Raw genomic sequence first — 23782 nt, 5'->3', positions numbered from 1 at the left:
CGCTAAGAAATACAAAAAGGGTGACATTACTTCTTAAATTTTTTTCTTGAAATTTTCTGGCAGGTCCTTTTTAAAGACCACAGCAGTGGTAAACAGCGAACGTGTTTTTAAAGTTACTAGATATAAAGTGAAAAATTAAACTTTCACCTGTGCTGAACTGTAATGTTGGGGGAGGGGTCAGGGCTGGAATAACCGAAACGAATTTTGAAGAGAGCTGTTAAACTATTTCAGTGCCAGTGAACTGAACACAGAAGACAGTGGTTCCATAAAGTAATTGCTGTATGGGGACTTCCCTGGAGGTCCAGTGGTTAGGACTCCGTGCTTCCTTTGCAGGGGGCACGGGTTCAATCCCTGGTTGGGGAACTAAGATCCCACGAGCCTTGGGGCACGGCCAAAAAAAAATTGATGTCTAAGTAGGTGCTGTATGTATATATGCTGTATATATATGCCATATGTGTATATATATATATATATATATATAAGTATACATTTTAGCTTATGTACATCTGTATATGTAAACCAAAAAAACAGAAATAACCTGCCCAGGCCAGCACCTCTGAGAGCCACCCAAAGACAGCCCCTGGCGTGGGCCCTGTGGAGAGTTTCGGTGTGGGGCATGTGGCTGTGAGGGGCCTCCCACAGTGCCAGCTCTGACCCTGAGAACGCCCCAACTTGGGAATTTTAAAGCTGAGCCACAGCCCCACCCACCCAGGTCAGAAGATGTGAGATGGGGCTGGGATCTGGCTGGACGTGGAGCAAGTTATCCACACTGAGCCCCGACTTCCTCTTATAATCCTCCTCCCAGGTCGTTGAGAGCCGTTGTTACACCCATTGGACTGATGAACAGATTGCGGCCCAGAGAGGAGACATCGCCCACCTGGGTTACACAGGGGTGAGGCCAGGATGCTGGTCCAGGCTCCTTGCCCCAGGATCTCACTCCCAGTTGTCACACCATCAGCAAAGCAGGACTTCCGCCCAGCAAAGAATAAACGTACCTTCAGCCGGTCCCTGAAGCTGAGGACCTGGTACTCCAGCTCCCGGAGCTGGGGCGGGGCAGGGTCCGTGGACCTCAGTAAATCCAGGACATCCTGCAGGGGCCTCTCGAGGGGCACCCCGGGCCCATCCACTCCATCCTCGGTTTCTGCTTCATCGTGGCCTTCCTGGCCTCCGGGGATCACGTGGTTGCGGAAGGGGGAGCCCCGTGGCAGGTCGAGGCTTTCTACTCCCAAATTTCTCCACCCAGGCTGCTCCACAAATGAGCCTTCTGCCAGGTGGAACACCTCTGGCAGGAGGCCCAGGGGTGGGGGGTCCTCCTGGGCCCCCTCTTCAATGGAGGTGTTGGGGCCAATGGCCAAGGGCAGGAAGCCCACGTCCGAGGCGGATGCTGTTGTGCTGGTCTCAGTGTCTCGGGGGTCCTCGGAGCTAAAGGAGTCCATTTCAGGCAGCTCCTGACTCCGGCTCCGCAGGCCAGGCCCCCGAAGGTCACCGTCGGACAGGCAGCTGAGGATGGAGGTGGCCCTCGGCCTGTCCAGCAGCAAGGCTTGCTGTGCCGGCTGCTGCAGGACAGACTGGAGAGGGGGATGCGGGAGCAGCCTCACCAGCTGCCCCAGGGATCACAGTGAGGCCCCCAGAGGGCTTCCCCCCCAGACCCTTGCTCTGCATACCCACGTTCTCAGGACGACTGAGGTCCACCAAGGTGAGCGGCAGCCCGGAAGTGCTGATAAGAGCCTGGCACCTCTCTGCCCTTATCCCTCATCACCCTTCTAATGCACTCCTTTCCAGCCCCAGTCTCTGAGTCAGACCTCATTTAACCATCACCACACCTCCCTGAGGGTGGGCACTGGCTCATCCTCAGGCCACACAGGCGAGGATCAAAGTGCGAGAGTTTTAATCCAGGCGAGCTGACAGAAACCCGAACTCCCCCTCACCAACCGAACCAATAATAATGGTTGATGTTCAGACAGCACCATCTGTTTTTGCCAGGCATTCTTGTAAGCACTCCTCATTAACTAAGTCATTTAACCCTTACAAAGCCCCATCAGGGCGGTGCTGTTGTTCTCATTTCTCTGATACGGAAATTGAAGTCCAGAGAGGTTGAATGACTTGCCCAAGGTCACACAGCAGATGAAAGGCATAGACAGAATTTGGACCCCAGGCCATCTGGCTCCAGAGTCCATGCTCTTAACCATAGATGATTTTTCAACCAAAGTACACTGGGACCACCCTGGCCAGACAATCACGTTTCCTCTAAATGCACAAGTTGCCCAGCTCATATAAAGCTGCCGTCCGCACCTAAGGTCCAGAGGCGGGAGACAGGTTCATCCAGCTCAGCATCACCCTCCCTCTGGGCTTGACAGAATGTCCTTGTTTTTGTCTCTGTCCCTGGACCCTCACTGGGGCACCTGCTTTGGGAAGACACTTGAACACATGCAGGATGACGTGTGTACCAGGTTATTTACAGCCCCGTCGTTGGTAACAGCAAATAACTGAACCTCAATATCTCGTTAAATAAGTGCGATTTTTAGCCAAATGTGGAATGCTGCACGGTGCAAACAAAGAATGAGGAGCGCTCTGGGAATGACAGTGTCCAGTACATCACTCGGTTAAGGGCTGCTGTGGGAGAAAGGCTGGGGAAGAGGCATCTGCTCCCAGACGGCACAGAGCATCTCTGGAGGAATATGGAGGAAGGTGACAAGAGTAGTTGGTGCTAAGGAGAGGACCCAGGTCCCTGGAGGCCACAGGAAAGAGGTATTTTACTGTACAGGGTGTCAAGGTATTACCTACTGGAAACGTATACTAAAGGGTAAAACAGACTGGAGGCCAAGGTCATGGCTGGGGTGGTAGAACCATCCAGAGAACCCCATCCCAGGCATCCGGAAGAACCAGCCGAGCCCAGGACCAAGTGCAGAGGCCCCAGAATGGAGGGGTCGGCTGCGAGAAAGCAAAAGTACAGAAAAACACCCAGGATGACCCCCAAACAAGGGAGGCTGGGCCCAAAGTTTGCTGCTCAGCCCAGCCCCCTGTGCTGGCCCCTGGGGAGTCCCCCCCACTCCCGAGCCCAGCTCGACCACGGCACCCCTGCCCGGCGCGGCTCACTCACCAGGTAGTATCTCTCCCGGAAGCTGGGGGTGCTCGGGGGTGTCCAGTTGTACAAGCCCTTCCTGCTGCCCACGGAGAACTTGCCCGTGGGGCTGGGCGACACCAGGAAGCTCTCGGTATCAAACGGGCTGGAGGAGAGCAGAGGCCAGGGTGTCATCGATGGCCGGAGGACACTGGAGCACAGACAGGACCCAGGAGATGGAGGCTCGGGGAGGGGCAGGCACAGCCAGGGGACTCCAAATCCACATTCTCAACCCTTCTGGCCACGTCTCTCAGAGGCTCGCTGCCCTGAACGCCCTTAGCCAGATGGCGAGGGGCGGCACTCGGCCACCACACAGGTGAATGACACCCCCCTTTAGAGGGCTTTCGAGAAGCTCAGCAGACCAGAGGTGGACACTCGGCTCTGCCGTCTTCTGGGTTAGCCACGTCACTGCCCCCCTCAGATTCCTCATTGGTCAGGGGGCGCCAGTCACAGGGAAGGCTGCAGATCCAGGGTGAGGAAGTGATGCGTCAGCCCGGCCCTCGCCTGCCCTTGGAGCAGGCAGGCGTGGGTCAGCCCTCCCTGCCTCGTGCCTCCCTGCACACAGGCCTAGCTCGCAACATCTGGGGCCCAGCCCAGCCACGAGGGCCTGAGGCTCAGAGGCACTGCCTGCCCAGGGCAGCTGCAGGCCGGCGGGATACCCGGGTCCTTGGACTTGCCCGGCTTGGGGCTGCATGGCGCTGGGCCACCCCCTGCCCCGTACACTTGAGAGGCGTGCTCAGCCCCGCTAGACAAATGAAGACACTGAACTGGGGTGTCACTTGTCCAAATTCACCCAGCTCACCGGGGAGAGGGCAGGGGCTCCAGTGACCCCGGCTCGGACCCCACCCCAGGGAGGAAGGAGAGACCGGCCCCAACTGGTCACAAGAAGCACCAGAGTAGAGGAAGTGCGTCTCAGCCCCTTTGCTCCTGCAGCACCTGCCCTGGGGAATGAGGAGAAGGGAATTTCCTCGAAACCCAAGGTTTCATTTGGGAGAAAGAGCTCTGCTACCAAAACCAAAACCTGTGGAAACCACCAGCGATCACTGAAATGGCATGCACAGTGGAGAGCCCCATCCTGGGCAGGGGTCGTTCTCACGCGTGTCCCCCATCCATGGGGCTGTGGGCTGTGGCCCAGGGAGGACTCAAGGTGACCACTCGGCGTTATGCCTGATGGGTGGCAGGGGTCAGCGGGGAATGAGGTGGGCACAGCAAAGCCAGTCCTCCTGGGCAGAGGCAGGCTTCTCCCAGGAACCCAGCCCAGGAGGCTGCTGGAAAGGGTCCTGGCCAGCCCAGGTCTTTATTTTATTTTATTTTTTAATATTTATTTATTTGGCTGCACTGGGTCGTAGTTGCGGCATGCAGGCTCTTAGCTGCAGCATGCGGGCTCTTAGCTGTGGCATGAGGGCTCTTAGTTGCGGCATGCGGGCTCTTAGTTGTGGCATGCGGGCTCTTAGCCGCGGCATGTGGGATCTTTTTCCCTGACCAGGGGTCCAACCGGGGCCCCCTGTATTGGGAGAGTGGAGTCTTAACCAATGGACCACCAGGGAAGTCCCCAGCCAGGTCTTTAACAGCCACTGGGTCAAAAGTGAGAAGGGAATCAAAAGTCAGAGGGGCGGGGGCGGTGGGGTAGGCAGGGCTGCAGGTAAGGGTCTGGGCCCCAGCCTGTCTGGGGGGCAGGATGAGGGCAGGGCTGCCCAAGGTGGATGCTAAGGCGTGGTTAGGCCACCAGGGGGAGCCGGCGAGCCCCCTTCCCCCCACCCCGCCCCCTCCTCTCTGGGTGAGAGTTTGGGGCCGGCCTCCAGTCGGGGCAGTGGGCCCCGGGCAGGGGGAGGCGACTACCCCGACTCACTTCCACAGCACCTCCAGCTGCAGCTTGATGGTGCCCAGCTCTGTGATGTCCACCACGATGACCTGCGGCCGGGTTGTGAAGAAGTCGGTGATGTCGCAGGTCACTGTGCCCACCGCCAGCGAGCTCAGGCCCCGAAGCTCTGTCACCTGCGGGGATGGGGAGTTCTGGGTGGTGTCGGAGCCAAGCCCCGCCCCCCGCGGCGCCCCGGCCCCGCCCCTAAGCCCCACCCACCTTGATCTCCAAGTTCTCGTGCAAGGTGGGGATGAAGACCTTCTCCTCCTCGTCCCAGGTCTGGCTGTCGTCAGACTCGATCCGGCCCCTCAGCTTCCAGCGCTGGCGGCCCAGGCGCAGGAGCACCTGTGGGCCAGGCCCACGGAGGGAGGGGTCAGCCGCCCCCCTTGCCCCCTGCCTGGGGGCCCTCCCTGCCAACTGGGTCGGGGCGGGGACAGAAACCCAGCTGGGGCCCTGGTTGCCAGCAGCTCCCAACCCCCAAAGGCCTGGTGAGGAGCCCTGAGGTCTGATCCCGCCCGGAGCGTGGCTGTACCTCATACTGGTCTCCCGGACAGAGGCGTGCGTAGCCCACCAAGCCTGGAACACAGAGACGGGCTAATCTCCTCTCCACTCTCCTCCGTCCCTGCCCCATGGGTCACAGGCCCTCACACGAGGAGCCCCCCCATCACAGGGTGGGTATCAGCTTCGGGGGATGGGGGGGATAGGCCTTCATGATGACAGTGGACAGGCCTGGGCCCTCACTTTCAACTCAGAGAGGGGATAGGACTTGCCCAAGGTCACAAGTCACAGGAGTGGAAACGAGGGCTGGGCCTGGACCCCTGGGATTCTGACCAACCCTCTGCACAAGCCCCAGGGCCCCCAAGAAGGCCTGATGCTTCCTCCACACTGGCACCGGCCCAGCCACTCTCAGCCCTGTCCTGTTACCTTTCATCCTGACGTGGAACTCGCCCAAGTGAACCTCCAGGGCCCCCTCGATGAGCCACATGTCCTGCAAAGCCCCACACAAGGTGGCTCACCGCCTGCCCCCGGGCTCGGCCACGGGGGACGCACAGACCCTGCCAGACAGAGGCCCCCGGGCAGAGAGAGAGGCTTCCTCAGGGCCCAGGGAGCCCCAAGAAAGGCCCGACCCTCGCGGCGCTGCCCGCCACCGCCGCCCACCTCGGTGCACTCCTGCAGGCTGCGGCCCAGCTCTTGCAGGCTCTCTCGGGAGGCGCGGCTCGGCGGGCACCGGGAGAAGGCCCGCTGCATGTTGGAGGCGCCGTCTCGCAGGCGGCACTGGATGCAGTAGCCTTCGTAGAGCTCGTCCACCTGCGGGGCGCACGGGCCAGTGGGCGCGCCTCACGGGCTAGTGGGCGCGGCCCACGCCGAGGGGCGGGGCCCCGACCTGCCAGTCACTCGCCCCCGAGCAGCCGACCCCACCCCGGCGGTCCCACCCCCGTAGACTGTGCGCCCGCGAGGCAAGGACCACGTCTGTCTCGTCCGCTCCGCATCGCCAGCACCTGGCAGAGGCTGGCACCCAGCGGGTGCACAGTAAAAACTAGTGAGCTGGCCGGGTGGGTGCATCGCTTCCCCTCTCCCTGCCCGATTTTTCAATTGTGAAACAGGGAAGGTGGGTTTGTGATATTCTGTCCGCCCACTGGGCTCCTGGGGGAGTAGAGCAACCTCACGGAAGAGTTTGCAGAATATAAAGCTTAAGGCATTTGCTGTGCGACCCTGGGCCAATCCTTGTCCCTCTCTGGGCCTCTGCAATCCCATCTGTAGGATCGGGTGGTGGGACTCAACATTCCCAGCCCTCTAACCCCAACCCTCTGATCCCCATCTCAGGACTCAGCCCCTGGAGGCTCTGCTCCTCCTCGGCTCTCTCCAGCCACCTGGCACCCAGAGAACCTCCCGCCACCGCCCCACTGCTAACCCAGCAGAGGCCCAGCAAGCCGGGAGACACCCCCCGAAGCCAGGCTGACCTTGCTGATGTGAAACTCCATCTTCCGAATGTGCCTTTCCACAGAGCGTGTTTGCTTCTCCCAGAAGAAGAGAAGATGCTTCAAAAGTAGCCTGCCCACACTCCCCCCCAGCCCCTGCCACCCTCCTCCAGGTACTGACACACAGAGCTGTGCTCAACGCCAGGCCAGCCCCTCACCATCCCTAAAGAAGGCGCATCACTGAGCCTCAGTTTCCCCATTTGTAAGTGGGGAGGAAACCCAAGTATTCCTCCCATGGGACAGCCAGGAGGATGGAATGCAAGCGAAGACGTTATTCTCATCCAGCCAGGCCCAGCCATGGCCCACCTTGCTTACCACGTGCAGACAGGAGTTTCCCTCACCTTGTCCAGGTCATAATAGAAAGCCTGCAGGGGAGGAGAGGAAGGAGGGAGTCAGGACTCCAGTGCTCCTCCAAGACCCAGGAGGCTACATCCCAGGGGCGCCTGAGCTCAGAGGACAAAAAGCCAGCGGCCACTCCGTCCTCTGAGGCCTGCAGTCAGCAAGCTGTGGTCCAGGCCAAGCAGGAAGAATGAGTAAACACACGGGCTTTGTGTGAGGCAACTCTAGGCCTGACTCTATTTGCCAGCTGTGTGTCCCAGGCAAGTTTCTCTACCTGTCTGAGCCTCCATTTCCTTATGTAAAGTGGGGTACCAACAGCACCGACCCCATAGGGTAGTTACGAAGAGTAAAGGACGGTGTAAACTCAACGAGAGGGGAACCAGTGCAATTTGATTATTTAAGGGGTGACTTCAGCCATGACCAGAGGAATTGAGAGTGGGGAGAGGCGACCAGCACCACCCAGGAGTTCAGGTCTAAGGAAACTGCAAATCCGGACTGGTCCATCGGATTCGCAGGGGGCCACGGTGTAGCCAATGAAAAGAATGTATTGTCGGGATGGGGGAACCTTTGTATAAAGGGCCAGATAGTAAACATTGCAGCTTTCTGCCACTGGAGCATGGTTTCTGCCACTGGAGCATGAAAGCGGCCACAGACAATATGTAAATGATGGGTGTGGGCTGTGTTCGGATAAACTTTAATTCCAAAACAGGCCCTGCTTTGCCCACGTGGGTTAGAGTCACTATATCTGAGCCTGGACGCATTTCCACAAGGTTGGCGATCCACTAAGGAGAAGGACTAAGAGGTGGGAGAGTATGTAAGTTGCAATTTCATTTTTGTAAGACAACTGTTAACCAAACCACTCTATATGCACAATCTGTATATTTGCATGATTATGTGACCAGGGAGGAAAATATGGAAAGATAAAGACTAGATTGTCCTCAAGGGCTAAACAGGGTGGGACAGAGAAGATTGCAGACGGGAACCAGTCAGGCAAGAAGGAAAAGATGGATTAACCCCGTGCCAACGTCTGTTTTCCTACGTATGCATTTATGTGACATTGTACTTGTAGGATTATGAAATTAAAACTCTATGTAAGGGGACTTCCCTGGTGGTCTAGTGGTTAAGACTCCACGTTCCCAATGCAGGGGCCCCTGGTTCAATTCCTGGTCAGGGAACTAGATCCCCGCATGCATGCCGCAACTGAGAGTTTGCATGCCTCAACTAAAAGATCCCTCGTGCTGCAACTAAGACCTGGCGCAGGCAAAATAAATAAATATTTTCTTTAAAAACACACACAAAAACAACTCTATGCAAGAAATTAAGAAATAGGAAAGTTCCCAAGGCTTTGGAAAGAAAAGTAACTGCACAGCAACTTCTCAGAAACTGAGAACCAGACCCCAGGTGCATCGTCCCTCTGGGTGGCCCCAATGCAGTTGCTGCCCCTTCCCTGCCTCAGTGTGCCCACCTATGAAATGGGAGTAGCTAACACATACAGACCTTTACATAAACCTTGCGTCCCTTAGAGTTACTTCTAGAACAGAGAAAGAGAGACCGGAGGACGTGAGAACAGCCACACCCACAAGAGAGGGAGGCTCGGCCAGTGCTCGGAAGGGCCGGGAACCAGGCAGCGCCTCCTTCCGCCTCTGCACTGACCCATTTGCCCACCAAGGACAAGGCATGAGTGAGTTTGCCCGGCCTTCCCTTCTCCAAGTGGGCCGGCAGGCTGGGAGCCCTGCATCTCCCACCCTGTCGATCCTCGAGGTCTTCTTTGCTGGGGCCAGGATATAGAGGTGAGGGGACACGACTTTGATAGATTCATTCCCCACCCCCTCCATCAAGCCGGTGGCCCGCTCTCTGCATTGGCCCTTGGAGGAGCAGGGCTGGAATGAGCTAGAGAAAACCATAGACATCAAGGCCTCCTGGTTTCTGCTTCCAGAAGTTCTCATTAAGGACAGGAGGGGTTTTCACAAGGCAGCAGCCGGATAGAGAAGAGGGGCTGGGAGGGACTCCCCAAGATGCAAAAGAAAGCCTCCCCACTGGAGAGATGCAGGCACCCAGCAGTGGGGTCCTGGCAGTGCCAGCAGATAAAATGCAAGATACCCAGGGAATTCCCTGGTGGTCCAGTAGTTAGGACTCCACGCTTCCACTACAGGGGGCATGGGTTCGATCCCTGGTCAGGGAACTAAGATCCCGCATGCTGCACAGCGTGGCCAAAGAAAAAAATACAAGACCCCCAGGCACATTTAAATTTCCAATAAACAATGAATACTTTTTTTTTTTTTTAGTATAACTGTGTCCTGAAGATTGCATGGGACATACTGAAAAATGATTTGTTATCTGAAAATCAAATTTAACTGGGCATCCTATTTTTTTGGTTTGTTTTTGGTATTGGTTTTTTGTGGCGTTTGTTTTCTTTCTTCTAAATCTGGCTTTGCTAAGGGGGTGGCAGAAGCCCAGAGCAGGTGAATCCTGGGCTAGACAGGCCCCAGGGCAGCCTCAAAGATGCCACTCGGATGAGAGCAAAACTGCAGAGCCGCTGGACGTTGGGAACACGCAGGGATGATCAAGGTCGGACGGTGTCAGGGCCACTGGCACAGTGACACACCCTGGATTCAATGCCTGATCCAATTTCCTGCCATCATGTAAGCCACCCTGATTGCAGGGGGCCCAGATGGCCAAGCGCTACAGAATAGGGCCATCTCACGTAGACAACCCTCTGCACACCCGCCTACCTTACAGTTACTTCTAGAACTAAAGGGAGGTGGCCCAAAGACGTGTGAACTGCTGCACCATGTGAGGGCGGGGGGCTGCCGGGAGCTTCCCACCAGTCTGCGAGGTTAAATTCATCCGGGTCCAAAAATAAAGCCCACTCCTTAGGCCTCTGAGTTCTGAGACTGAGATTCACACCCGTGATGCAGGCAACGGGGGGAAAGAGGGTCCATCTTGGAACCCTGACCAAGGCTGCTCGCCTGGGAAGGGCCCGGGAGGGGTCTCACCAGCCTGGAATTCCTGCGGGTGTCCTTGTGGCGTCCTGACAGGTAATCCAGCTCGGCCTGCTGGACGCACAGATACTCCCTGTGAGGAGAACAAGGAAAAGGAGTTGGAAAAGGAGCAGAGAAAGGAAAGAAACAGGCAGATGAGCAGAGTTCCAGGGAGGAGGCAGCCACGGCCACCAGCAGGGGGTGGTCAGCAGGCTCAGGGGTCAGAGGGCAGACTCAGCCCACCCCCAGGAAGCCCAGTCCCAGCTCGCCCAGCCTCCACATCCCACACACCCAGGGCTGTGGGCCCAGCGCTGTACAAAATGGGGAATCCCTTAGGTAATTCCCCAAACAGCCCTGCAAACAGGAGCTACTGTTATTATACCCATTTTAGAGATGGGCAAACTGACCCTGAAGCAACTCAGCGCAGGGTCACAGCAGGGAAGAGGCTGAACCCAGGTCTGAAACCAGGCAGTGGCCTCCAGAGTCCAGTATCTTCACCCCAGCCCGTGGGGAGGTTACAGAGAGCACACCTCCCTCGCAGCCAAAGGCAGGCCGTCCTGCTGTCTGGATGCCCAGGCCCAGAAAGGGGCCTGACAAACCCACACTGGAAGGCACAGAAAAAGCCGTGGGCCCGAGGGGACTTTTCATGTGTTTTCCGCCAAAAAGAGACTCGGACATGAAACCTGAGGTCTGGACTTGGGGGCCAGGTGGGGGCCCCGTCCTGCTCCATTGTAGATTTGCTGGCTTACCCCAGGAAGGTGACTCACCCTCTCTGGGCCCACTTACACTACCTTCTGTCAGACCACAGCTCCCTCAGGGGTTGGGCTCCCCAGGAAGAAGGAGATGCCCTTGACCCCAGACACGTCTCAAATGTGCGGTCCTCACAGGAATCACCAGAAGCTTTCCTGGGAGAGCGGCACCTTGGAGATAGGCCTCCACCCTCTGGGCACATCCCCGGCTCCCTCTCAGCACCAGCGCCGGGCGCACTGTGGGATGACCCCTGCGTAGGGAGCCAGGCACCGGCACGGAGGGAGGTGGCATTTACCCTAAGCCCAGGGGACAGCGGGGCAGGCAGCCTTGGCCCTGGAGCCCCACTCTCTGCTTCCTGGCTGTGGGATCCTGGACAAGATGCTTCCCATCTTTGGGACTCAGTTTCTCGCCTGGAAAAGGAGGCTAAGGATGCCTCATGGCATCAGGGACACGATGTATGTGAAGCACCAAACAAGTCATAGAGCTGCTGCCGCTGTTATTATTATTATTATGATTATGATTATTAATTAGTGAGGGATGAAGAGCAGGTCACAAGAGGTGGAGAGCAGGACAGGGCATCCCAGGAAGAAGGAAAAGCCTTCCATTCGGCAAATGCGAATACCCCTCCCCCACCTCAGCTCCCATGCTGACCCGACCACTGTGCCCCTAATGGGCCAATCATGCTCCTGCCCCAGGGTCTTTGCACAAGTGGCTCCTTTGGCTTGAAATGTTCTCCCGTCATCTGCAGGGCTCACCTCTTCAGGTTTTTGCTCAAATGTCACCTTCTTAGTGAGCCCTTCCTTGAACACCTTATTTAAAATCAACCGCACACCTTCTACCCTGATTGTTTTCCTCCATAGGAGCTACCACCCCCTGACATACTCTCTATCCTACTTTTCTATATTGTTTATTGTCTGTGTGTCCCCCACTGGGATGTCAGCTCCGTGGGGGCAGGGGTTTTTGTGTTTTGTTCATTCCCGTACCCTGCGCCTGGCACTTGATAAGCCCTCAATAAAAATATGGGGAATAAGTGACTGAATCTTCCTGTTCCCACCTCTGCTCAGTTAATCAGTCAGTCTCTTCCTCACTTGAATCCAGCCTCCCTGACCTCCAGCTGTTGTGCAAGCTCCTACTGCAGGGCCTTTGCCCGTGCCGTTCCCTCTGCCCAAGATGCTTGTCCCCCAGAGGCCAGCACAATGGCTCCTTCTCGGAAACCATCAGGACCTCCTCAGTGAAGCTCTCTGGGCAGCCCTGTGTGACAGGCCTTCCACACGCTGTCTCTCCATCACCTCCCTCACTGCCCTCTGGGCTCGTGGAAGTTACGGTATTGATCACATTACTTTTTATCACCGTCTCCCCCTCCACACCGTGAGCTCCATGAGACCAGGGTCCCCCTGCCGTATTCACTGTGTCCCCGGTGCCCAAGGGCAGGGCCAAGCACACGGCTGCACCCAGGACATGCTTGTTGACTAAACAGATAACCAGGAGCTCCCTCTGTGGCCTCTTACAGCAGAGACCCATCCACGTTCCCCAGGAAGAGGCAGAGAGGACCGAGCAGACGAGGACAAAGAATGCACTTGTTAAAGGCCACGAATAGCCATCCTTACTTGAGGCCTCTCTTCAGTGCTTCAAAGATCTTCTTCACTTGCTGTGGCTTGGGATCCGAGCAGACAGACCCCTTCCGCAGCGTGCCATACATCTTGGAGGATTTCACAGGCATTCGAGACCTCACTGAGTTCCTGTGGACGGACTTTCTGTGAGAAGGGATGGGGGGGCGTGGTCAGAGCAGGGGTCTGGACCAAGCCCTTCTCAGGGGCAGGCACTTTGGGAACAGTGGCCAGAGCCCCAGGCAGTCAGCAGACCTGGCTGAGTCTCACCCCACTGCCACCAAACTGCGTGGTCTCAGGAAAGCTGCCAAGACTCTCTGGGCCTCAGTTTTCTCATCTGTCAAATGAGGGCTTGGATATGAGGATTAAAAGAATAATAGGGGCTTCCCTGGTGGCGCAGTGGTTGAGAGTCCGCCTGCCGATGCAGGGGACGCGGGTTCGTGCCCCGGGTCTGGGAAGATCCCACATGCCGCGGAGCGGCTGGGCCCGTGAGCCATGGCTGCTGAGGCTGCGCGTCCGGAGCCTGTGCTCCACGACAGGAGAGGCCACAACAGTGAGAGGCCCGTGAACCGCAAAAAAAATAAAAAATAAATTAAAAAAAGAATAATAACACTAACCTGATGTGAGAAATTAACTTACAGTGAGAAATACAATCAAGCAGCCCAAATGCCAATGCTGTCTGTTTGTGCTCTTCATCAAGCTCTGTGCAGGCAAAGCAACGTGGGAGGCCAAATCATAGTCCAGTGGTATACCCATGGGTTGGGTACCTGTTGGCTTTGCCTGCCCCACATCCATTCCCCTCCCTCTGTTAATAGCACCTCAATTTCCCTCAGGGACATCTCCCCAACTCTGCTCTTTATACATATAGTTTGGAGGGAGGTAGCCTGACAAATCACCATACACACACACACACACGCACACGCACACATGCACACACACACACACCCACACGCACACATGCACACACACACACACACACCCATGCATCCATGGGCATTCTGAGGCAAACCCATGTCCCAGTACTGGGTTAGTCAACATATTCCACTTCCTTGGAAGAGAACTTCTCCCACTTCCTTCCTCATCTTCCTCGGATGCACTGAAGAGCCAGCTTCAACCATGTGCACTGGGGCCCCCCACAGGTATGGCCAAGCAACAAGAGAGAAGGAACAGGCCCTGGACAGCCTATGGAGCAGACGGTCCATTGGCTCTACACTATTGTTGGTCCTCAGACCACAGTAGGAGGACCACTTTCTCAGGGGTTCACCATTTCTGCTTCACTCGGGAGATATCCTCCTGCTAGAAACCCAGCTCCGAGTGTCCCTGGATGCCCTTCACAGTCTGCTGCCCTTTTAGGGTCTAAAATCAAGGGCACAGGCTCATTCATTCATTCAAACACTCACAGAACGGGGCTTTCTCTGAATCATGCAACATGATGGGAGCCAAGGGGCCAGAGTCCCACCTTCAAGGGTTCACAGTCTGCGGGGAGGGGTGGGGGGCTTGTGGTCTGGAGAGCTGGGCAGGGGGCAAGTGGACACAGCTCCATCTCCTTCGCCAGGCCTGGGAGAAGGGCCACTGGGCCATCGCCAAGCCCTGGTCCCCAAGAGGCCTGGCTGGTGGCTGGGCTGTACTTCCAAGCCAACCAGACACTGCACATTCCACACACGGTCACAGGGTCCTGTGGTTGACTCAGCAGAGCTGTCCTGTCCACCCCTGCTGTCGGGCATCAAGCCCCAAACCCCGTGGTTCCCCAAAACATGGATGCACAGCCACATTACAGGCCAACGTGCCAGAAATACAGGTCCCAGGGCTTGCCCGGGGTTGCTGAGAACTGGGTCCCAAGGGTGCTGCATCAGGGAAGGACCTGGAGCCCCGCCCTGGAAACCTCAGGGGCCTCACCAAGCCAGCAACTCCTATCATCTCACGGGACACAAGCTCCTGGTCAGCCGCCCATGGCCAAATTCTAGCCCCAGAGGGCACAGGTATTTAATCTACTGCAGCCTCAGTTTCCTCATCTGTAAAAGGAGGATAATAAGAGGGCCTGCCCCACGGAGTTGTCATGAGATAGTCATTCATTCAACAAATATTTACTGAGCTCCTGTCATACACCAGATGCCATTCTAGGAGCCAGGGGTAGAACAGTGACCAAAACAGACAAAACCCCTGCCCTCGTGAGCTGCCCTGCCAGCTGGGGAGACCGTGGGAAGTGGTAGCAAGCACAGACTCCGGAACCACATGCTGGGGTCTCTATCCGGCTCCCCCAGTTATAAGCTGTGTGACCTTGTGTAAGTTATTGAACCTCTCTGTGCCTCGGTTTTCTCATCCATAAAATGGGGACCAGAGAAAGGGTTGCTGTGAGAGTTACATGAGTTAATAAATGTGAAGAGATTCAAGCAGTTCCCAGGAAAGAGTAAGTGCTATATATGTGCTGAAGTTAATAAGGTAATTTTTAAAAGTACGTATCAGTTATATTGTACAGCAACTATACTTCAATTTAAAAAATTATATATCAGGGCTTCCCTGGTGGTGCAGTGGTTGGAGTCCGCCTGCCGATGCAGGGGACGTGGGTTCGTGCCCTGGTCCGGGAGGATCCCGCATGCCGCGGAGCGGCTGGGCCCATGAGCCATGGCCGCTGAGCCTGCGCGCCTGGAGCCTGTGCTCCGCAACGGGAGAGGCCACAACAGTGAGAGGCCCGCATACCACAAAAAAAAAAAAATTATATATCAGATAGTGCCTAGTGCCAAGAATAAAACCAAAGGCAGGATAATGAATGTAAAGGGTGAACAGGGAAGGTTCCTCCAATCAGGCGATGTTTGAGTCTGGGTAATGTGCACGCAGCCCTGGGGACTAAGCTCACCCCTGCACCTGCCGTTGCTGTTATTCATATATTATATGTCAAGTGACACTTTGCAGAGCCCAGGCAGGGACTGTGCTCCCTCCTCCCCGACCCTCCCAGAGGCCACATCAGCCACCTCTTGGAACACACCCTCCACAAAGTTGCCATCTGCAGGCTGGCAGGGACAGGCAGGGCTGCAGCCTCGAGAGAAACGGGTTTCAGACAGGCTAGGGTCCCCGGCAGGTGGGCAGACAGGCAGGTGGGGTGGGTGAGCAGCTTGGAGGTGGGGCTGCAGGAGCCCCGCTCACCTGCCAGCTCCCAGAGTCCCACAGTCCCCGGCAGATGCGTGCCCTCGGTTGGATCCCACTTCCATCTACCTGGAAACTTCCTCGCCCTCGCTCTGTGGCTGTGCCTGATAGCACCGGCTCCTGGGGAAGCTCTGAACCCAGTGCTCGTGTCTGAGGTTCAACAGAGCAGGTGTGGTGGCCAGCCCCGCCAGGGACAGTGATGTATGTGCAGTCTCCGGATGGCGAAATCAGGTTTCATGTCTGGCCCAGTGCCACAACTGCCAGGGCAGGGAGCAACCTCCAGGGGCGGATGTCACAGCAGTTCTGGGAGGACTCAGTAAATATTAAACATCCCCCGGCATGCCAGGTGAGCTTCCAGATGGGCACGTGTGACCCACGGGCCCCAGCCCTCACGTGAGGCCGCTGGGCCAGCCCTTCTACCTGGTGTCGTTGGGAGACACTATCGGAGGCCCGGTGCACGGCTGCTGCAGGTGCAGGATCCGGAGGTAGGAGGGGCTGGGGGCGGGGCAATAAATAAGAGGACCGACTGGACACATTTCAGGTGAGGACTCAAAGCTGGGTGTAAGCGCACCTTTCCTCCTGCATCTGGAGGTACTAGACGCCCAGGGATGATGACAAACACGCGCACGGCACTCGCAAAGGTCAAGCTCTGCTCTGGGTGCTTCACGTGTACTAGCCTGTTTCTCCTGATACATGTCTCTGAGGTCTGGCCCTCCTCCTCCCTTTCTCTAGCCTCCTCTCCTTGAAAATCAAGGGCTACTGCTTGGTTTTCACACCTACACTTCCCAGCCGTCCCTGTGGAGGAATTCCCAGGTGGTGCGGACCTTGCAGGGTCTTCTGGCTCAAGAGGGTCCCTGCCTGAGGGAGGGGAGACCTGGCTGAGGGATGGCAGGAAGGGGTTAAGAGCAGCCCGTGCCTGTCAGTCAGGGCAGAATGGGACAGTGTCAGGGCCTGGCTCTCTTCTTCATCTGCCCACCTTATTATGTACGGCCTTATGTTATAATATAGTATTATATATTTATTATATGTGGCCTTGTTATAGCAGTCATTCAACCTTAGTGTAAAATTTCCTCACCAGATTACTTCCCCAAGTGAATTCTTTGATTACACAATAAAGAAAACAACAACAACCCTGCCCAGAAGCAAAGGGGCTTCAGGTGCCAGGGCAGGGGTAAGGGCTGGGGACATCTAAGTGGAGCCAGGCTCTTCTGCTCTCCTGTCTAAGGTTATTTTTGCCTGACCTGCCCCCGCTGCTGAGCACCTTGGCAATGTGGCCGTGTTTCAGCCTGGTTGGATTACTTGGGAAATAAGGCCAGAGGTGAGGCCTGAAACCCAATCCAGACCGTGCAGCCCCAGAGCCAGGGTCCAGATCCCTGGGAGCTGTACAGAGACAGGAAGTTATGTACAGTTATGTACAGAAGTTATGTACAGAGACAGGAAGTTATGTACAGTTATGTACAGAAGTTATGTACAGAGACAGGAAGTTAAAAATAGATGTGCTGCTTCTCTGCCATCACGGGCAGCTACTTCCTCACCCCTGGACAAGGGGACTACAGAGAACCAGGCCCGATGGAGGCCACTCAGGAATCTCAGAACCCGTCCAAGCCAGGCATCCTCCAGTAGTCCCTGCAGGGTTGGGGGAGGGGGGCAGGACAGGGAGCCCCAGGAGGGGTCCAGGACATTTACACCACTGTCCCACAGGCCAGCCGCACACCCACTTTCTGTCCCTCAAAGCTCATTCCCACCTCAGGGCCTTTGCACCTCTGTCCCCTCGGCCTGGAAGGCTTTCCCACGCCCACACCCTGTCTGCACGTGATGGGCTCCTCTTCTCTCTGCCTTCGTTTAAATGCCTCACTGGGGGCCTCCTCCAAGCCCCCTGCTGCCCTCCTGCCTCCCTGCTTTAACCCCTTCCGGGCACCTGCCAGCAGCTGCATCCATCTTGACTATCACTGGCTTCTTGTTTTCCCCGTCCTGAAAGGAGGGCGGGGCCTGGGCCTGTCTCCACAGCCTGGGATGGGGCCTGACCGGAGCCAATGCTCCATAAATACTTGTGGAAAGAATTAGGGATTCCTAGGGGTGCTTCCAGGATTTCAGCCCTGAGATGCCACTCCTCCCAGGCACACCTCAGAACCGAGAAGCTGGGCTGCCCTGAGACAAGGCGAGTGAGCTGGGAGGGCCTGACCGCAGGGTCAGCCTCACAGTGATGGGGCGGGGGGAAGGTGGGTCTAATGCGCAGCTGCAGAGACTATGGACAGAGCACGAGGACGGCCTGCCGGGCTCGGGTGGTCCGCACCCCCAACCCCCAGGAAGTGGCTTTGAAGCCAAGGCCTAATGAGATTAAGCGGGACCAGGCCAGGTGAAGCGCAGTGGGGAGGGTTCCAGGACGAGGGCAGGGCCTGTGCAAAGGCCTGGAGGACAGAGAGGCCAATGCGGCTAGAGCCCAGGGCTCAGGATGAGGCTGGCCAGCCAGACCCTGCCGCGTGGGGACCGGATTGCGCTCTCAGGGGGACGGGAACCTCCGGAGGGTTTCAGGTAGGGGAACGCCAGGATGAGATTTGGTTCTGCGCCCTGCTCTGGCTGAGGGCCCTGCCTGCCCACCACGGCTGTTCAGACTGGCAGCCGTTTGGGGCCCTCAGGATTCCTGGAGCCAGGGGTCCGGCACGCCTGGGCTGGCAGGGCTGTGGCCCCAGGAGCAGAAACGCACCCTCCTCCCAGGCATTACCTGCAGCGGGAGGAGACACATCGCAGATCAGCCGTGAACTCACGTCTGGAGGGTCAGTACTAACCAGGCCTGTCTCTGCCTGTCTCTCCTCCTTGGAAAACTTCCCACAAGCCCCTACTGTGTGCCAGCATGTGCCGACAGCTCACCATGTGTCACCTCACTGTACCCTCGTGACAAGCCCATGAGGGAGGGACATTTGTGATCCCCATTTAGCAGATGAGGAAACCAGACTCAGAGAGGTGAAGTCACTTGCCCCAGGTCACAGGTGGCCCTACTTCCCATTCTATCAAACAGGAAGAACAGGGCTTCCCTGGTGGCGCAGTTGTTGAGAGTCCGCCTGCTGATGCAGGGACGCGGGTTCCTGCCCCGGTCTGGGAGGATCCCACATGCCGTGGAGCGGCTGGGCCCGTGAGCCATGGCCGCTGAGCCTGCGCGTCCGGAGCCTGTGCTCCGCAACGGGAAAGGCCACAACAGTGAGAGGCCCGTGTACCGCAAAAAAACCCCAAAAAACAGGAAGAACATTCCATCCTAACCTGGCCCCTAGGAGACTAAGTTCCAACTCTGAATCAGTCTTGCTGTGTGACCTTGGGTGAGCAGCTCTGCCTCTCTGAGCCTCAGTTTTCTGATCTGCCAAGTGGGCCTGATAAACTCAAGCAGATCAGCTTCCAGGATCAACTACCAGGAGCATGTAGGGTGACACCTGTTCAGATCTGAAGCAAATTACAGCTTTCTCCCAACACCAAGCGTCTCACTCACAGACACACAGACACAGACATACACAGACACACAGACAGACACAAACACACACTACCCTGCGCTGCAGGCCTGGCATGAGAGTGAGCCTCAGGGTCACTGGCGTGGGAGGAGGATGCCCCCGCCGGCCCCCCGATCCCTGGCCCTCAAACAAGCCTCCCACACACAGCCCGGGCAGAACTTACGTGATCCTTCGGCTCTGGGCACTGCTGAAGCCGGCAAAGGAGGCGCTCCGGCCCATGACCCCCACAGCCCCTGTGTCCCCAGAGGACAGGAACCGCACCCTCACCGACATGGCTGTCACCTGCAGGGAGAGGGCAGGACAGTCAGCCTCGAACTGGCACCCGGTGAGTGCTGACCGCAGGCTGGCTACCCTCCACCGTGGCCCCCAAGGGCCCTACAGCAGTCCCAGAGAGGGGGCGGCTGGTGCTGCCCCCAGCTCACAGGTGAGAAAACTGAGGCTCAGTGAGGTCAGGGAGCTTGGGGCGGGGGGCAGGAGCAAGATTCGAGCCCAGGTCTCTGCACCCTGTGCTTGGGTCCTTGATGCCTGTGTGAAGCAGGGGGCGCCCAGCAACTCGTGAACCAGCTCCTCTCACCTCCCCTCAGCTACTCCTCTCTGCCAGTAACCCTGACCCCTTCCACAAACCCCCACTGAGCACCTCCTGTGAGCCAGACGCCGAGTAAGGCAGGCCCAGCCCTCGCCCTCCAGGGCTCCAAGTCCCGCAGGGGGCTGACGGGCCACCATTACAGTAGGGAGTCCATAGTGAAATGATGCGGGTACCAGACCAACCCATGGAGGAGGCGACCGAGAGCTGAGAAGGAAAGACGAGGAGGGAAGAAGGGGAAGGGGAGGGGAGGGAAAGGTATCTGAAGCAGAGGGAACGGCGTGAGCAAAGGCCTGGAGGCACAGAGGACAAGGTGTAATCCAGCAATGGAAAGAAGTCCAGGGGGGTGGGGGGTGGCTCCAGGTGAGGTTGCAGAGGCCAGCAGAGCACAGGTCAGGGTGGCCTCGGTGGCCGCAGGAAGGACTTTGGCCTTGCAGTTGGCTAAGGGTAACTGGGAGCCATGGGAGGTTTTGAGCAGGGGGTGAGTCAGCCCAGTTCACATGAGGCCAGGCTGCTGGCATCAAAGGCTTCCAGAAGCCACAGATCCATTACCCCATCTCTGACCCAGGGTGCAGGGAGGCCAGCCTAGAACCCTGGCTGTCTTTACGTTTTTCCAAACCATCTCGAGATTGGAAAAATGCCACCACATCCTTTGGGAATATCTTCCAGTGTCTTCCAACACAATAGGAAAGTTCTCCCCCATATCTAACCTAAATCTCTGCTGCTACAGTTTTATACCTCACCCCTCAGCCAGGGTGGCGTCGGTGCAAGGATTCTGGGGACCCCACTGCCCTGAGAAAGCTCCGCTCCGCCAACTCCCTCCTATTCCCGCTCGGTAGGGCCCCTGCTTCCCACATCCCCTCCGCCCAGTGGCTGAGCCCAGACTCCACACCTTTGCCCACCCTGGGGCCTCTGCCTGGAATAACGTTCCCTTTGCAGCCACGTCTATCCAGTGTCTATCCTGCATTTTGTTTGTAGTCAGCTCCCACCACAAGCTCCAGAGCCCTCACTCTGAACCCCCTGGCAGATCTGCGTGACCCCCCACAAGCTTCCTCCTCCTCCGATACCTCCCGCAGCCCAGAGTCCCACACGTGCTGTGCATTAGGTGAGCTCTGGAAGCAACAAAGCCAGACCTGGGCTCAAACCCCAGCTGCAGCTGTGCCGCTCACCGGCTCTGGGCCTCGGTGATCACGTCTGTAAAATGGAAATTCAGAAAAGGACCAAGGACACAATGTGCTGACAGCACAGGATGTGAAATAGACACCAGAAAGAGCTGGTTGTCTGTGTGCCATCGGCTGACCAAGACCCCAGCCTGGAGACCCCAGCTGCTGGGGCAGATGAGCCGAGGAGCGACGCGGCGAGTGTCTGCGGAGCACCCACTGAGTGGAGTCCCAGTGCCAGGGACTGTCCCGTGCAATAGGTCCGTGAACAGCAGCCTGGTGTACGGATGGGGAAATTGACGCAGTCTGGCAGTGGAGAGCTCATAATTAGACCAGCTGTCCACTATGCGCCTTATGTAAATTATCTTAGTAGAGCTGCATAACCCCCTGAGGTGTAGGAGCTGTTGCGAGCCTAATTCAATAGATGAGGAAACTGAGGCTCAGAGAGGTAACAAGACGAGCCCAGGGACCCAGCTAGGAAGCGGCAGAGCCAGGCTGAGAACCCAAGTGTAACTGATGCTGAGCCAGCGCTTCTCAGGTACGTGGGCAGGCATCCCGCACTCTGGGGGTTCGCCCCAGCCCCACGGGAGGACCCTCACGCCCCCACAGTCCCTACCTGGGCTGTACTGCTGCCAGCTTGGACCAGCTCACAAGAGTCGACAGTGAAATTTTCAGGAATGTTGGTAGCTTGAAATCAGCCATGACAGAATTAAGTACAGCGTGGAAATGGGCAAGTGCTACAAATTAGGGTTTGAGGTGTTTTTGTTTGTTTGTTTTTCTGCCTGTTGTTAAACTTTTATCAGCATACCACTGCCCCCACCCCTATCAGCACAGGCTCTGGGTGGCACCGGAAGCTTCTCAAACTGCTAAACACGCCCTCCCTCCATCCTAGCCAGGATGAGCAAGGGCACAGGAGGGAGCAGGCAGGGAGATCCCCAAGGTCAGCGGGTGGGACGCGGACTCTGGAGCCAGCCCCGGGGGGCTGGGGACCGGAACGCCCTCTCTCCACCTTCTCCCTCCACATCCCTGCCACCCTCCCTCCCAGGCCTTCTGGGTTGTTCTTCCAGCCTCCCCCAGGTCCTCCACTTCAAGATAAGGGAGAAAGACGATCGCTAAAGAGTTCCTCTGCATGCAGTTTGCTAGAACAAACCCAAACATCTGCCTGCCCAGCGTTAGGAAAGGAGGACCAAGGAGGAGAACTGAGGTTCAGTGCAGACCCACGCAATGTGCCAGCACCTGGCTGTAGACTGACTACTCACAACAGGGCCATGAGGTGAAATGACCCCACTTTTCATATGAGGAAAGAGCCTCTAAGAGGTGAAGAGGCTGGTCAGGGAGCCACGTTTTCCAGGGTGAGGTCTGGCTGTCACGTGGGGATTGGCCTCCTGGCTAGACCCTCCCAGCTCCTCTTCCAGCCCAGATGTCACCTCCCCCAGGAAGCCTTCCTGGACCTCCCCCCAATCCCTGCCTCACTTTACTTACAGTGGACGGTGAATGGTGACTTGTCTGCCTCCCCGACTAGACAGAGAGTTCCCTGCAGGTGGGGCTGGGGGCGTTCTCCAGGGCCTGAAAGAGTCACAGCGCATCTTTATGGGACCAGAGGACAAGAATTGAAAGGCTGGGGCTGCTTCCCCCACTTCAGCATGCTGTGCAGCCCAAGGCGCAGTCAGTGGAAGAACAGGATAAAGATAAAAACTCCCACTATGTGCTGCACTCCAAGACGGGGGTGGACAAATGACTTCGGGAAAGGGCCAGAGAGTGAATTATTTGGGCTTTGCAGGCCTTATGGTGTTTGTCACAGCTACTCAACTCCACCGTTTTAGAGCAAAAGCTGTCACAGATAATGTGTAAATGAATGAGCCTGGATATGTGCCACTAAAACATTATTTACAAGAGCAGCAGCTATTGATGAATGACCCCTGGGTGGCCAGCACTCCTTCTGCTACCTGCTCTAAAGGTTTAAAATCTCATTTAATACTCCCAACACGATATGAGGCAAATATTATTATTATCCTTCCCATTTTGCAGATAAAGAAACAGAGACTCAGAGAGGAGGGGAAATGACTCAACCAAGGTCACACAGGTCGGAACTGCCAGAGCTGGGATTTGAACCTGGGCATGATGGGCTCCAAAGCCCAGCTACTTCATGCTAGGAGGCACCTGCTTCCGCAGGGGCTGTGCTGAGGACACTACCCCCCCTCTGCTGCCATGAGCCTGAGCAGGAGGGAGGGGGCCCCAGAATGGAAGCAGGTTCATGGACCAGACCTGCCAAGCTAGAAATGTAGCCCTGGGGACGGCTGAGAGACATCGAGCCCCATCCCCTGCAGGCTTCAGGGTGTGGGAGCCCAGGGCCCTTTGGACCAGCGTCAGATCCCAGCAGCACCTCTCCTGGCCGATCCCTGGTGGGGCTGAGCCTTTGAAGTTGACCCTTGTGATCTCACCCAGCGGGCTGCAAAATGACCCCCTCTCTGGTGGACTGGGCATGAGATGGCCGGGATGAGACCCCTGGAATCCCAGGAGCCTTCAGTGGGCTCCTGACAAGTCCCAACGGATGTTTGTCACCTTTAACCAAGGGTCATACTCTTAATGTTTAGTTGTTGACACAACAGCGGCACTGACCACTCAGAACAGAGGCTGGGCACCTTGGAGACCCCACTCCTCCCCCAAGACCATCCCCCCTCCCCCTCCCCCTGCCGGCATTACCCTTTAGCGGCTGGACTGTAGGCAGGTCGGGCAGCCCCGGGCAGCTGGCACTCTGCAGGG

General features: G+C 57.0%; 1 protein-coding gene across 4 annotated transcripts in view; it reads right to left on the bottom strand.

The window, feature by feature from the left end:
- Positions 1-23782, bottom strand: part of RIPOR3 (RIPOR family member 3) — a 71882-nt gene that overhangs the window by 10098 nt on the left and 38002 nt on the right. The window contains exons 2-13 of one of the 4 annotated variants that reach the window (XM_027087007.1): positions 19440-19558; positions 12639-12785; positions 10297-10375; positions 7303-7326; positions 6944-7000; positions 6141-6290; positions 5907-5970; positions 5515-5558; positions 5202-5327; positions 4971-5116; positions 3101-3227; positions 996-1568 (exon numbers count right to left, since the gene is read on the bottom strand). In XM_027087007.1, the coding sequence (XP_026942808.1) occupies positions 996-1568; positions 3101-3227; positions 4971-5116; positions 5202-5327; positions 5515-5558; positions 5907-5970; positions 6141-6290; positions 6944-7000; positions 7303-7326; positions 10297-10375; positions 12639-12785; positions 19440-19558 (1656 nt within the window). Of the gene's footprint in view, positions 1-995; positions 1569-3100; positions 3273-4970; positions 5117-5201; positions 5328-5514; positions 5559-5906; positions 6038-6140; positions 6291-6943; positions 7001-7276; positions 7331-10296; positions 10376-12638; positions 12786-19439; positions 19559-23782 lie in introns of those variants that run through there. The other 3 variants (XM_027087008.1, XM_027087010.1, XM_027087011.1) reach the window with 3 other exon arrangements.

Source organism: Aethalodelphis obliquidens, unplaced genomic scaffold (assembly GCF_003676395.1).
Source record: "Aethalodelphis obliquidens isolate GAN/ISIS:26980383/991018 unplaced genomic scaffold, ASM367639v1 scaffold57, whole genome shotgun sequence".
NCBI lineage: Eukaryota > Metazoa > Chordata > Mammalia > Artiodactyla > Delphinidae > Aethalodelphis > Aethalodelphis obliquidens.
This window is presented reverse-complemented; position numbering and strand designations above follow the sequence as displayed.